General features: G+C 36.3%; 1 protein-coding gene across 2 annotated transcripts in view; it reads right to left on the bottom strand.

The window, feature by feature from the left end:
- CFTR (CF transmembrane conductance regulator) overlaps window positions 1-15,292 on the bottom strand; it is a 193,768-nt gene that overhangs the window by 78,165 nt on the left and 100,311 nt on the right. For both annotated transcript variants that reach the window (XM_066262171.1, XM_066262170.1), the window contains exons 12-14: window positions 13,396-13,490; window positions 10,046-10,132; window positions 7,822-8,548 (exon numbers count right to left, since the gene is read on the bottom strand). In XM_066262171.1, the coding sequence (XP_066118268.1) occupies window positions 7,822-8,548; window positions 10,046-10,132; window positions 13,396-13,490 (909 nt within the window). The remainder of the gene's footprint in view (window positions 1-7,821; window positions 8,549-10,045; window positions 10,133-13,395; window positions 13,491-15,292) is intronic.

Below are 15,292 nucleotides of genomic sequence, written 5' to 3'. Positions count from 1 at the left end.
AGACTCAGTTGAAACTGTGGGTGTGAAGACCATACATCTGGTTCTCAGAGGGCACACCCACCAGACTTCTTGGGCCACACCCTACTGAGGACTGTGAAAAAACTCTGGACTGAAACTTGGGGCAGAGAGGCAGAAACACCCCCACCCCCATCCCTAATCCCTGAATTGCTGCAGGGTCTAGACTCTAGAGGAGACCAACAAGCAACCAGCAGACAGAGGCTGCAGAAGGAAGAACTCAGGGAACCTTGGCTTTTTAAGCGGACTTTCCCCCAGGCTCAGTGTGAGTAAAAGCCAGCCTAGGTGTGCAGTTGGTATTTCCATGAGCACCTGGGTACAGGAGAGACAGCCACAAACTCTGGATTGTTTATAGCTCCAAAAAGGTTGCTAAGGGCCAGTCATAGGTAGTGTGCCTCACTGGTCTGTGCCAGTTTTCTGCCAGGGAGGCACAGGACTTGCACATCCAGTGGCCAGCTGCAGAGAGCATCAGGTCAGGACCTAACAACTCTTGCTAGAATGGTATCCTAATGAAGGGCTCATCACACCTGGCCCAGCACAGGTGTGTTTTGCTCTCTGTTATCAGCACCTGCACAGTGGCTCATGTGCATTGGATAGGGTGGAGCTACGCAGTCAGATGGCCTGGGTGCTGGATATTCTACCTGCTGGGATAGACTCCAAAGAGAAAAGGAGAGAGGGTTGCAGCATGAACATCAAAGTGTGGGTCCCTATGAACTTATTGTTGGATCTGGTCAAAAGGCATAGCCACTTTCTAGGAGGCACAATCAGACCTGGGAGTGGACTCTCTCAGTCTTCCTCCCTGAGATCCAGGTCTCATCAGCTGAAAGAACTGAAGAGGGAACTGTTGGCCCCACTCAATCTGAACCTGCTGTTCACCTTGGGGAGAAACAAAATTTGAGTACCCAGCAGTGGCTGAGGGATTAGGCTCTGGAGTAGGGATCCACAATCCCTGTACTGAGTTACTGCCCAAGAGACTCCTGAAATAGGGGGTCACACTAATGTTGTATCACCAACCTCAGCTGCTCAAACCCAACAACCTTATACTCTTTAGAGGTATTGGTTGGGTGAAGCCAATCTGGGCCCACACTGCAGTCTTTCTACAGAAGACTCTGGAAAGACCTGCATGAGGAGGTGGAGCAGCTGGAAAATGGAGGCAAATCTTATGGAGACTGAAGCTTTTACAGAGCTGCTGTCAGCTCTAAGCAGGAAGAAGCTGATCCTTATACACAGGTTGGCCCCTCCTACACTACTCAAGCACAGAAAACTCAGACACAAACAGCAAAAAGAGAAGTGGCTAAAGACAAGTAGCCCACAGCAGGTTACAAACAACAGCCGACACCAACCTAAGAAGATCTAGAACTAACAAAACTGCTAGCTGGTGGCAGACAATACCAACCCTAGACTCAGCTAGCTACACATGCAGCATGCCCAAAAGAGGAGCCTATACATGGACAAAATGGGTAGACAAAGAAATGTGACCCAAATGAATCAACAAGAGAAATCCCCAGAAAAAGAACTGAATGAAATGTAAGTAACAAAACTACCAGATGCAGAGTTTAAAACAATGTATTTTAGGATGCTCAAAAATCTTAAAGCAACAAAGGACACCATGAGCACCTAAAAAAAGAGATAGCAAGCATCAAGAAGGACACTGAAATCATAAAAAAAGAACCAGTCAGAAATGACAAATACAATGTCAGAAATAAAGACTGCACTAGAAGGAATTAACAGCAGGTTGGATGAAGCAGAAGATTGAATTAGCAATTTAGAGAAAATAATAAATGAAAGCCCAGAAGCAGAGCAGCAAAAAGAAAAGAGGCTCAAGGAAACTCTAAGAGAGCTATGTCACAACATGAAGAGAAACAACTTTGCAGCATAGGGGTTCCTGAAGGAGAAGAGAACGAACAAGGGATAGAGAACCTATTTGAAGAAATCATAGCTGAAAACTTCCCTAAATTGATGAAGGAAAAGTCACACAAGTTCAAGATATACAAAGAGTCCCATTAAAAAGAAACTCAAGGAGGCCCACGCCAAGACAAACCATAATTAAAGTGCTAAGGTTAAGAGACAAATAAATAATACTAAAAACTGCAAGAGAAAAGCATTAAATTACCTACAGAGGAGCCCCCATAAGGATGACAACTGACTTCTCAACAGAAACACTTGAGGCCAGAAGGGATTGGCAAGAAATATTCAAAGTGATGCAAAGCAAGAACCTACAACCAAGATTCTTTATCCAGCAAGACTATCATTTAAATTTGAAGAAGAAATAAAAAGCTTCCCAGACCCCCCAAAAAAATCATCAAGGAATTCATTACAACTGAACTAGTACTGCAAGAAATATTAAAGGGCCAGCTATAAAAAGAGCAAAGAAAAAAAAACTCTAGAAAAAGAGGATTGTACATTTAAAGAATAAAATGGCAGTAAACAACTGCATATCAATAATAACCTTAAATGTAAATGGATTAAGTGCTCCAATCAAAAGGCATAAGGTAGCTGCATGGATAAGAAAACAGGACCTGTACATATACTGTCTACAGATTACCCACCTCAGAACAAAAGATACACATAGAATGAAATGAAAGGATGGAAAAATGTATTTCATACAAATGGAAATGAAAAAAAAGCTGGGGTAGCAATACTTATATCTGTCAAAATAGACTTTAAAACAAAGACAATAGTAAGGGATAAAGAAGGTCACTACATAATGATAAAGGGAGCAATCCAACAGGAGGATATAACCATTGTAAGTATCTATGCATCTAATATAGAAGCACCTAAATATATAAAGCAGATTTTGATGGACATAAAGGGTGATATTAACATCAATACTATAATAGTAGGAGATTTTTAATATCCCACTAACATCAATGGATAGATCCTTCAGACAGAAAATTAACAAAGAAACAGCGGCTTTAAATAACATACTAAATCAGCTGGATTTAATAGATATACTCAGAACCTTTCACCCCAAAGGAGCAGAATACACATTCTTTTCAAGAGCTCATGGTACATTCTCTAGGATAGACCACATGTTAGGACACAAAATGAGTCTCAATAAATTTAAGAAGATTGAAATCATATCAAGTATCTTCTCTGATCACAATGGCATGAAATTAGAAATCAATTACAATAGAAAAACTAAAAAACATTCAAACACTTGGAGGCTAAATAGCATGTTGTTAAGTAACAAATGGCTTAACAATGAGATCAAGGAAGAAATAAAAAATTTCCTAGAAACAAATGAAAATGAACATGCAACTCAAAATTTATCAGACATAGAAAAAGCAGTCCTGAGAGGGACGTTCATAGCATTATAGGCATACCTTAAGAAACTAGAAAAAGCTTAAATAAATAACTTAACCCTGCATCTAAAAGAATTAGAAAAAGAACAACTAATAAAGCCCAGAGGAAGAAGAAGGAAGGAAATTATAAAAATCAGAGTGGAAATAAATGGCATAGAGGCCAAAAAAAAATACAGAAGATCAGTGAAACCAAAAGCTGGTTCTCTAAAAAGGTAAACAAGATTGATGAATCTTTAACCAGACACATTAAGAAAAAAAGAGAGAGGACTCAAATAAATAAAATTAGAAATGAAAGTGGAGAAGTAACAACGACACTGCAGAAATACAAAGGAGTCTAAGAAAACATTATGAAGATCTGTATGCCAAAAAATTGGACAATCTAGGTGAAATGGATAAATTTCTAGAACATATAATCTTCCAAAACTCAATCTGGAAGAATCAGAAAACCTAAACAGATGAATTACAACCCAGCAAACAAAAGTCCTGGACTGGATGGCTTCACAGGCAAATTTTACCAAATACTCAAAGAAGAACTAACTCCTATTCTTCTCAAGCTATTTCAAAAAATTCAAGAGGAAGGAAGACTTCCAAGCTCCTTTTATGAGGCAAGCAAAATCCTCATTTCAAAACCAGGTAAAGACACTACAAAGAAAAAAATTATAGGCCAATATCCCTGATGAACATAGATGCTAAAATTCTCAACAAAATATTAATAAACCAGATCCAGAAGTACATGAAAAAATCATACATCATTATCAAGTGGCATTTATTCTGGAAATGCAAGGCTGTTATAATCTTCACAAATCAATCAATGTGATTCATCACATAAACAAAAGGAAAGATAAAAATCACATGATAATATCACTAGATACAGAAAAAAGCATTTGATAAAATCCAGAACCCATTTATGATCAAAACTCTCAGCAAAGTGGGAATACAGGGAACATACCTCAACATGATAAAGGCCATCTATGACAAACCCACAGCCAACATTATAATCAATGGGCAAAAATTAAAAGCAATCCCCTTAAGATCAGAAACAACTCAGGTGTTCCCCCCTTTCACCACTCTTATTCAACATATTTATGGAAGTCCTAGCCATAGCAATCAGACAAGAAGAAGAAATAAAAGGCATAAAAATTGGATAAGAAGAAGTAAAACTATCATTATTTGCTGATGTCATGATAATGTACTTAGAAAACCCTAAAGTCTCAGTCAAAAAACTACTAGACCTGATAAATGAATTTGGTTAGGTGGCAGGATATAAAATTAGTATTCAGAAATCAGTGGCATTTTTATACACCAATAATAAACTGTCTGAAAGAGAAATTAAGGAATTAACCCCTTCACTATTGCAAGAAAAAAATAAAGTACCTAGGAGTAAATTTAACCAAGGAGGTAAAAGACTTGTACTTGGAAAATTATAAAACATTGATCAAAGAAATCAAGGAAGATACAAACAAATGGAAGTATATACCGTGTTCATGGATAGTAAAAATAAACATCATTAAAATGTCTATATTGCCCAAAGCAATCTATAAATTCAACACAATTCCTATTAAAATACCAATGGCATACTTCAAAGACATAGAACAAATATTCCAAAAACTTATATGGAACCAATAAAGAACACAAATAGCCTCAAAAATCTTGAAAATGAGAATAAAGTGGAACGTATCAAACGTCCTGATATCAAGTTATACTACAAGGCCACTGTCTTCAAAACAGCTTGGCACTGGCATAAGAACAGGCATATAGATAAATGGAACAGAACAGAGAACTCAGAAATAAACCCACGCCTTTATGGTCAATTCATATTTGACAAAGAAGGCAAGAGCATACAATGGAGTAAAGACAGTCTCTTTAATAAATGGTGTTGGGAAAATTGTATAGGTACATGCAAGAAAATGAAATTAGACCACCAATTTACACCATTCACAAAAATAAACTCAAAATGGATAAAGACTTAAATGTAAGTCATAAAACCATAAATATCTTGGAAAAACACATAGGCAGTAAACTCTCCGACATCTCTCGTAGCAATCTTTTTGCTGATTTATCTCCATGGGCAAGTGAAATAAAGGACAGGATGAACAAATGAAACTATATGAAACTAAAAAGCTTTTGCACAGCAAAAGACACTGTTAACAAAATAAAAAGACAACCCATACAATGGGAGAATATATTTGCCAATACATCTAATAAGAGGTTAATAACCAAAATTTATAAAGAACTTCTAAAACTCAACACTAGAAAGGTAAACAAACCAATTTTAAAATGTGCAAAAGAACTGAACAGACACTTCTCCAAAAAGGACATACAGATGGCCAGTAGGCTTATGAAAAAAATGTTCAACATCACTAATCAGCAGAGAAATGCTAATTAAAACCACAATGAGATATCACCTCACACCTGTCAGAATGGCACTCATTAACAAATCAACACAAAGTTAAGTGCTGGCAAGGATGTGGAGAAAAGGGAACCCTCCTGCACTGCTGGTGGGAATGCAGACTGGTACAGCCACTGTGGAAAACAGTATGGCCTTTCCTCAAAAAATTAAAAATGGAACTGCCTTTTGACCCAGCTATCCCACTATTAGAAATATATCCTAAGAATACCAAATCACTGATTCAAAAGAAGATATGCACCCCATGTTTATTGCAGCATTGTTTAAATAGCCAAGATCTGAAAACAGCCCAAGTGTCCATCAGTGGATGAGTGGATTAAAAAACTGTGGTAGATATACACAATGGAATACGATGCGATTGTGATAAGAAGGGAATCTTACCCTTTGCAATGGCATGGATGGACCTGGAGATTATTATGCTAAGTGAAATAAGCCAGGCAGAGAAAGACAAATATAATATGATCTCACTTATATGTGGAATTTAGGGAACAAAATGAACTGAGGAACAAAATAGAGGGAGAGGCAGGGTCACAGGGACCAGAGGGACAGCTGTCAGAGGGAAGGAGGATGAGGAGATGGGATCAGAGAAGGTTAAGGGATTAGAGCAATTATATATACATAACACACAGATACCGATAGCAGGATGGCAAGTCCCAGAAGGAAGTGGGGCGGGAGTTTCGAGGAGGGGGGAAAAGGAGTTATAGATAGGGACATGAGAGAGGAGGAAGAAGGTGTTGTATTCAGTGGGACGCTTGAATTCATGTTAACACAATAAATTAAAATAAATTTTAAAAACTTAATGTAAAAAACTTTCTATCTGAAGGTTGGTGTTAGTATAATTATACATGTTGAGTTTTACACACCTTTTTTAAGAGGAAGCTGTCTAGAAGTTCAAAGTATGAAGCAAATTTAAAAGATAAAAAAGCTCACACTAATTAAATTCAGGTAAGATTGATATATAATCCAGAATGTAAAACCAAAATGTTAGTCCTACTGAGAGACTGGATGCATATATACCTTACATACAGAAATACTTCTAATTAACGGCTATTGTCTGTTTACATATTTATTTATACTTCACCTTTTCCCACAGAGGTTTTAAGGTGGTAATAAAGCAGTTTTATAATAATTTTTAATTATTTTTAAATTTTACTAATTTATAATGATTGTTACTGGCTTAGTAAACCCAACGCCAGCCATGGCTTTGACATACATTTTATATAAAAAGATAAGTCCATTGCAAAAGGAAATAATTGATTCCTTTACATTTTGAAGTTGTTTACATAATTATGAACTTTGTTACTTTCAAAGTCTTTAGATCAACCTTATGCTAAACCCATAACTTGAGTAAGTTTTGTAACATACTATATATTGTATTTTGTAAAATACTATATATTGCATTTTACTCAGTTGTACACTGTGACAAAATAAATAAATTAATTAAATAAAAGCAAAAACAAAACAAACAGAAAAACTCACTGCCCTGGCAGGTTAGCACAATTGGTTGTAGCATCATCCCATTAGCCAAGGTTGAGGGTTTTATCCTTCTTCAGGGCACATACAAGAATCAACCAATGAATGCATAACTAAGTGAAAGAACAAATTGATGTTTATCTTTCTCTCTCTTTCTCTCCTCCTTCATCGCTCTCTAAAATTAATAAAAAAATATATACAGGTCCTGGCTGGTTGGCTTAGTCCTAGAGCATCAGCTTGGCATATGAAAGTCCCAGGTTTGATTCCCAGTCAGGGCACACAGGAGAAGTGTCCATCTGCTTCTCTATGCCTCCCACTCTTGTTTTTCACTCTCTCTCTTTCTCTCTCTCTCTCTCCCCCTCCTGCAGCCTTGGTTTGATTGGAGCAAGTTGGCCCTAGACACTGAGGGTGGCTCCATGGCTGCCGCCTCAGGCACTAAGAAGAGCTCACTTGCTGAGCAATGGAGCAATGCCCCAGATGGGCAGAGAGCATTGCACCCTAGTGGGCTTGATGGGTGAATTCTGGTAGGGGCACATGTGGGAGTCTGTCTCTGCCTCCCCTCTTGTCACGGAATAAAAAAATAAATAAAATTAAAAAAAATAACTAATAATTTATACACACCTTTAAATCTTCTTCATTAATTTCTTCACTTATTTCCAAGCCACTACCTTGTGATAAACGTCTTGAATATATATCCATTTCAGCTAAGTCTCCCTGAGGGGCCAGGGACATTTTTCGTGTGGATGCTGCTGTCTTGCAGTGAATGATTTGACCTTGGTTCACCGAGGAATGTCTCATCAGGTTCAGCACAGACTGCCTCCTTCGCCTCTGAAATGTGGGGCCAGTGTTAATGACGTTGCTCCGAGGCAGGATAGCCTCACCCTGCTCAGAGTCCGGGACCAAGGACAGCCTTCTCTCTGGAGGCTCTGCAGAATTTTCTTCGATGCCATTCATTTGTAATGGAGTCTTTTGTACAATTGAAAATTTCCTTACAGAGTTGATTGGATTGAGGATAGAGTTCTTTCTTTTTTCGCCAAACTCCCCAGTCTGTTTAAAAGACTGTTTTTTTGTTTCATTCCGGGGGATGGCAGCATCTCCTTCTAATGAGAAACGCCGTAAAGTCTCAGTGAGGATTGAATTTCTTCTTTCTGCACTGAACTGGTCAAAGGATTCATATCCCATGAGCTTTGAGTTGAAGTCGGGCCGTAGATTTTGTAATTCAGAAAATGTCCCATAAAAATAGCTGCTGCCTTCGTGTAAAATTAATATTTTGTCAGCTTTCTTTAAATGTTCCATTTTAGATGTGACCAAAATCCTAGTTTTATTAGCCATCAATTTACAGACACAGCTTTAAGAATATAAAAAGATACAAGTAAGATATCAATTGTATAAACACTTTATTATTCTACTATATGAATTTCATTTTAACATGTTATTAATCTACTCATATAAAATCTCCATAATACAGTGCTAGTATACTTAAAGTAATTCTAAAAGTAAATACCCGGTACTAATTAATTTTGTGCTTCTTGAGTTATTAGAGTGTGAAATACTGTATTACTGAATTATTATAGTATGTGACAGTGGAAAGCTGAGTGTTAACAGACCTAGAATGAAATTAAATATCTATATTAAATAAATGTTTGAGTTTGAGCAAATTGGTTGTCCTCAGGTCTTGGTTCATTCATCTAGAAAGTGAGAGAACTCTTAGATGACCTTTAAAATTCCTGGGTGAGTGGTCTCTATTTCTATATATCTTCTAAAATGTCAGAGCATTCTTGTTCTTTAAATATTCTATTAACTTCCTTTTACATTTTAAATTGACCACCAATTTAGTTCTCAACCATTTATATTAAGACTAATCTGATTTGTTAAATCAACAACAAACCTAAGAATCAAGTAATAAATTGACCCTCCTCTAATAAAATTTCTCACCAGTCTAGAATTAAATCCCAAATAGAACCATCTACAGGAGACCAATTTCTTTTAGGCATTTAAAACATTATATATTGTATAGAAGGAGGCATAATTCTAGAGCGTACTCTAATATACTAACATAGGTAGCAAAGTTTGTATTGGTAAAAATTACTTACACAGTCACTATTTGTAAAAATAGTATTTTATATATTACTTTAACCAAATTCTAGGAAAGGTGCTCCTTCCAGGAATAATGCTGCTGTATAATTTTATACATACATATATCCACATCCTTTTTGTTTAAAATCTTTATTTCTAGAAGAATATCATGACAATTCTCATAACAAACTACTTTATAGTCTTATGTAATCACTTGGCAACTTTGAAGTCAAGTCATATCACTGTTTCTCCTTGAAACTTCACATACTTTGAGCCCCACTGGGAGCTCCAGTGAAATGTGAAGCCCAAGCTCTGTGTGACTGAGAACAGGTTCTAAAGGAGGCATTGAGGTAGACATTCACTTACATTCAACATTGAACACTCAGCCTATGTAATAACATAAGAAATTTACTACCTAAGGAGAAGATAGGATAAAACACTAACACAAAAAAGCAAGTAAAAACTTCAAGCATAATAATCAATTAAAATACTATGTCACAAGGCAATAATACTGTAAAGGCTACTTAGTGATTATTAAAGCAATAGCAATGAAAGAAATTGGTTTAGCATGAAGTGGTACAAAGTTTTCATGAAAGTGATACTGAATCTTGACTGTGAAAGAAAAATCAGATTTTAGTAAGTGCTATGTAACATTCTTTAATACTGAGTCACAATGGTGGACAAATTTCTCAAGGAATAATATGCATCTATGACATGTCATTCTTTCTTTGTTTTTTAGCATGAATATTATGTTATTCAAAGAACATACCTTTCAAATATTTCTTTTTCTGTTAAAACATCTAGGTACCCAAAAGGAGAGTCTAATAGGTACAAATCAGCATCTTTGTATACTGCTCTAAAAAGAAAATTAAAACTAAATTAGATTCCCTCAGTATTTCCATGTCATTTCATGTAGACGATTTTAAATGAAGAATAACAAATTACATATGGTTTTTATAACTTTTCACAACACTCGTAGACATAATTTGCTAAATGTGACATAAACTAGCAAAAGTTACAAACTGAATCACACCATACCGCACAATTTAAAACATTACCTTAAATAGAAAAAGAAAAAGAAAACAAGCAAGCAAACAAGCAAAAGAACACCTTCTGACAATAGTATCTAATTAGAGAAAAGCACAGTGATATATGCTGGGAACACAATGGTAAAAATTACACAGTCCCTGCCCTCGAAGCTTTTGCATTTGGTGAGAAAAAAAAAGAATAAAATAGGCTGTTTCAATCCTGTAAAATTTCAGAAACAGCAACTGAATTGCAATGCTGATGTGAAATGATTTCTTTTTAATGTTTTTCAGTTGACTGATACCAACAAATTTCTAGCAGTGCTATTGTGGCTGCATAATTGATATACTTTTTGCTCCTCACAGTCTCAGTCTCTGTACCATATTCATGACAACACTAAACAGGAGGAGAATGAGTAATTCACAATAAAAACCTAAACCCATATTATTTGAATTTTTAAGTAAAAAATAAAATTTCATGAGCAAGTAAATTTTCTTTAAATGGACCTTAGAACGGTAATGAGTTGGAGGTATAGTTCCATATTAATGGTAATGAGTTAATTTGTTCAAACAGTTAAATTTTAGATGTTTGTGAATAACCCTACCCCTCCCCCAACTACATAGAATTCAGTGATTATGTATATATAACTCTTGGTACATTCTGTAAAAAAAAATGTGTTCAATCAACAGGTTTCTAAGAGAAAATAGAGAAATGGCAAAACATCATAGTAAATATAAAATAACCTTTGCAAATCAAACTATTTTTGAAGACAACATGCGAGAGCTAGATCAAAGTACTTCATCAAAATACATCCTGAAGGTCTTCCTCTCCCCTCTCCATACTACTCTCTCTTCCTCAAATCCATGACCACAGTTTCTCAAGAGATTAGAAATAATATATTCATCTAAAATGGACCAACACAGGACCATTTCAATCAGATTAAAAAAAAAAAAAATATATATATATATATATATATATATATATATATATATATATATATTCAGCAGTACTTCAAACTGTTTGTACCTTACAATAAAACCAAATCTTAAACTAGTAAATACAAAATCAACTGTATGTTGAATGTCTCGAAGATATATAGCTTACCTCAATTAGGTATAAAATGGAATGTTTAAAATAAGTCTTACTTTGGTTCACAGGTTAATTAGTCACTTTCCATTTATTTAGAAGCATTAACTTTTCTGTGAATTATTCTTATCTATTGATTTATTTCTTCAAATTGGAATCCCAAGATTAAGGCACAATTTAGTGTAGAGTTGAAAGGATCTTGTTCAAATTTTAACTCTAGTATTTCCCAATATGGCTGTTAACAAGTTAATATCTAACAACTTCAATTATCTTATCATTCTTCCATAAAGTGGGAGAACAATCCCATCTTCTCAGGGTGATATGGGGATTAAGTCAAATTACACACACATACACACACACACGCACACACACATATACCCCACCTAGAATATTACTAGGCAACTGCAGGTGCTCATGAGTTTGTTTTCTGTCCCAACTTCTAAAAGCTGGGGCTAAAAAGTAAGGGAAAAAAGCCAAAATATAAGTCAGTGGGATTTCTTATTCACAACAATGGCAACAGAGTAAGAAGAATTTTGTTTGAATATAACTGGATGAATATTGACACCCTATATCACCAACAATTTTTAAAACTTCCAGCCCTGGCCAATTGGCTCAGTGGTAGAGCATCAGCCTGGCGTACAGTAGTCCCGGGATTTGATTCCCCGCCAGGGCACTGGAGAGGCGCCCATCTGCTTCTCCACCCCTCCCCCTCTCCTTCCTCCCTGTCTCTCTCTTCCCCTCCTGCAGCCAAGGCTCCATTGGAGCAAAGTTGGCCCAGGCGCTGAGGATGGCTCTGTGGCCTCTGCCTCAGGTGCTAGAATGGTTCTGGTTGCAACAGAGCGACGCCCCAGATGGGCAGAGCATTGCCCCCTGGTGGGCATGCCGGGTGGATCCCGGTTGGGCGCATGCAGGAGTCTGTCTGACTGCCTCCCAGTTTCCAACTTCAGAAAAATACAAAAAATAATAATAATAATAATAATAAATAAAATAAAACTGCCATGTGACAGTTTAACAAAAAAAATATTCCTCTTGACAGAAATTAACTATATGTACTTTTCTTTGCCATCTCAAAATGCTTAGACCAAGGGAACCACTCATCACAGTGTTTGATGTGCTTGTCTTATTTATTTGTCTCTAAAGATCACAGACCTTCAGCCAAGTGATATTATTTTCCTTGCTTTTCTTGTTATGAGAATTATTAATTATGTTGAAAAATTTGAAAATACATTTATCTAAGCTAAGAAGCGTAATCAGAAGCCTACAGCAGGTGTGTTCATTGTAAAGTGGGGGTGAGGAAAGAATTTAAACATTTACATATCTTTCTTTGTGCTATGCAGAATCCTAGAGTTTTCCTTTGTAGTAAAACATACCATAAGGTTATCAAATATACACACACCAAAATAAGGGCACACATTTTGAAAACACCATCATTTTTATCAGCTATGAATACTATATCATGATCGATATAGTTCCTAAAGATGATTCTTTTTGTTTTCTTCTTTTTCCAAGTGAGAGGAGGGGAGATAGAGAGACAGGCTTCCTCATGTGCCCTGACCAGGATCCACCCAACAACCCCCATCTGGGTCTGGTACTCCGCCCATCTTGGACCATACTTGCAACCGAGGTATTTTTAGTGCCTGAGGCAGAGGCTCCCTGAAGCCATCCTCAGTGCATGGGCTGATGCACTTGAACCAATCAAGCCATGGCTGAGTTAGAGAAAGAGAGAGAGGAAGAGAGAGAGAGAGAGAGAAGGCATGGGATGAGAAAGCAGATGGTCACTTCTCCTGTGGGCCCTGACAAGGAATCCAACCCAGGACATCCACATGCCGGGTCAACACTCTACCACTGAGCAAACTGACCAAGGCCACTAAAGATGATTCTTAACCAGCTAGTCATAAGAGCCCAAGCAATTTTCAATTACAAAACAGAATATAGAGAAATACCTATAATTTTTACATGCATTATATTTTTGACAGATGCTCACTGAACCAATAATGAGATCCTCACCTTGCTAAAGAAATTCTTGCTCGCTGTCCTCCACTCAGTGTGATTCCACCTTCTCCAAGGACTATATTGTCTCTCTCTGCAAACTTGGAGATGTCCTATTACCAAAATTAGAAAGTAAAAAAGGAATTGTTAGGATGTCAGATCTGAATTTGAAAAGTACTTTGTCCTTCAAATGTAATCCTACATTACACCCTGGTGTATAACCACAGCTGAATTTTGAACACTATCTCAACTATTCAAATCCACTTCAATTGGTTAAAACATTGCTGAAATAGATAAATAAATTTTTGTTTAAGTTTTAAATTACCATTAAGGGTTATTAAACAATAACTGGAAAACATAACAAAGTAAAGTCTACGTATATTTATGGGTATGTAAATATATGTGTATCAATCCGTAGGCCATTATTCAAACGCAAATGTTATTAATGTGTCCAAGTCTACTTCTTTTCTATCTAAATTCAATTTTAAAAGAAAATCTCCAAAACTGAATAAACCTCTCAATAAGATAAACTAAAAGAATGTTACATCCTATACTGCAGTATGTAAACATATTTTTATAGGTGGCCATGGGGACAGGCACCTCCTTTCCACACTTCTCTCACCCACCCTTGTACCCAACACCTTATTCCTGTGTCCTTTCCCTATCTAGTCTGTCTCTCTTGCCACCTCCCTCCCCAGGAGTTGTGTCATCCTTTCTCCCAGTTAATAAACTGTGGTAACAATAACATAAAAAAGTTTAGAATTCATCAGACATAATCCTGACTCCCAATTGTTCTAAATCTAACTTGGAAAATAAGCCATAATCCTGAAGAATACTAAATAACATCCAAAAGATTTCATTTACCATTTTAATATAGATCATAAAATAGTACACAGTTAACTCACAAATTAATTGTACAGATAAAGAAGTGTCTGCACAATAGAAAATGCCAGAATTTCTGAAAGAGATGGCATTTGGCCTGAGATTGGAAGAAAGAGAAGAATCAGACAGGTAGTACTCTTTCTTTGGTTCAAAAACAGTTCTCTCCCTTTTGTCTTCCCAGCACTGAACATCAGTTCTTTTGTTACCACCTTCTTCTCTCTCCCTTTATTAAAAATACATGTCCATATCATCCCTCCTTTTTCTTTGACTATCCAAAAGCAATCCATCATCTCTCCTTGAGTTGCCAATATTATTTATGTCAATTGTCAAATGGCTACTTCTTTTAACTCATTTGTTTCTGTTACCTACCATAAGTGTTCAGTAGAACTTCAAATACAAAACTCAACACACACAGAGGAGGCAAATTGACAATTGATCACATCTATTAAAAATTATTTCACAGCTCCTGTCAGTTGAAACCATTCTAACCACGGCCCTCAGGGAGCTGTTACTGTCGATACTCCTGCAAAGGTGACCTGGCATTAAAACTACTGACACATTGGAAAAGATGCAGTAGGATAACCCCCACTCCCTCCTCTTGTAACCATCAATCCTCTCTCTGTATCTATGAGTTCAGGTATTTTTAGATTCCATACATAATTGAGATCATATAGCATGAATCTTTGACTTATTTCACTTACCGTAATGCCTATAAGGTCCATCCATGTTGTTGCAAATAGCAGGATTTCCCTCTTTTTTATGGCTGAATATTATTTGAATATATGTATATATACCACATTATCTTTATCCATTCATTTTTTGATGGACACTAGGTTGTTTCCATGTTTTGGCTATTATAAATAATACTGCAATGATCTTGGGAATGCAGATATCTTTTTGAGATAGTAATTTCATTTTCTTCGGAAGTGAAATTGCTGGGTCATATGGTAGTTCTGTTTTTTTTAATTAATTAATTTATTTATTTAGTTAGTTAGTGTAGATAGAGGAAAGGAAAAATAGATAGGCAAAGAGA

The sequence above is a fragment of the Saccopteryx bilineata genome, chromosome 2, assembly GCF_036850765.1.
Source record: "Saccopteryx bilineata isolate mSacBil1 chromosome 2, mSacBil1_pri_phased_curated, whole genome shotgun sequence".
Classification (NCBI taxonomy): Eukaryota; Metazoa; Chordata; class Mammalia; order Chiroptera; family Emballonuridae; genus Saccopteryx; species Saccopteryx bilineata.
The sequence above is the reverse complement of the archived record's forward strand: the minus strand, read 5'-3'. Positions and strand labels throughout refer to the sequence as shown.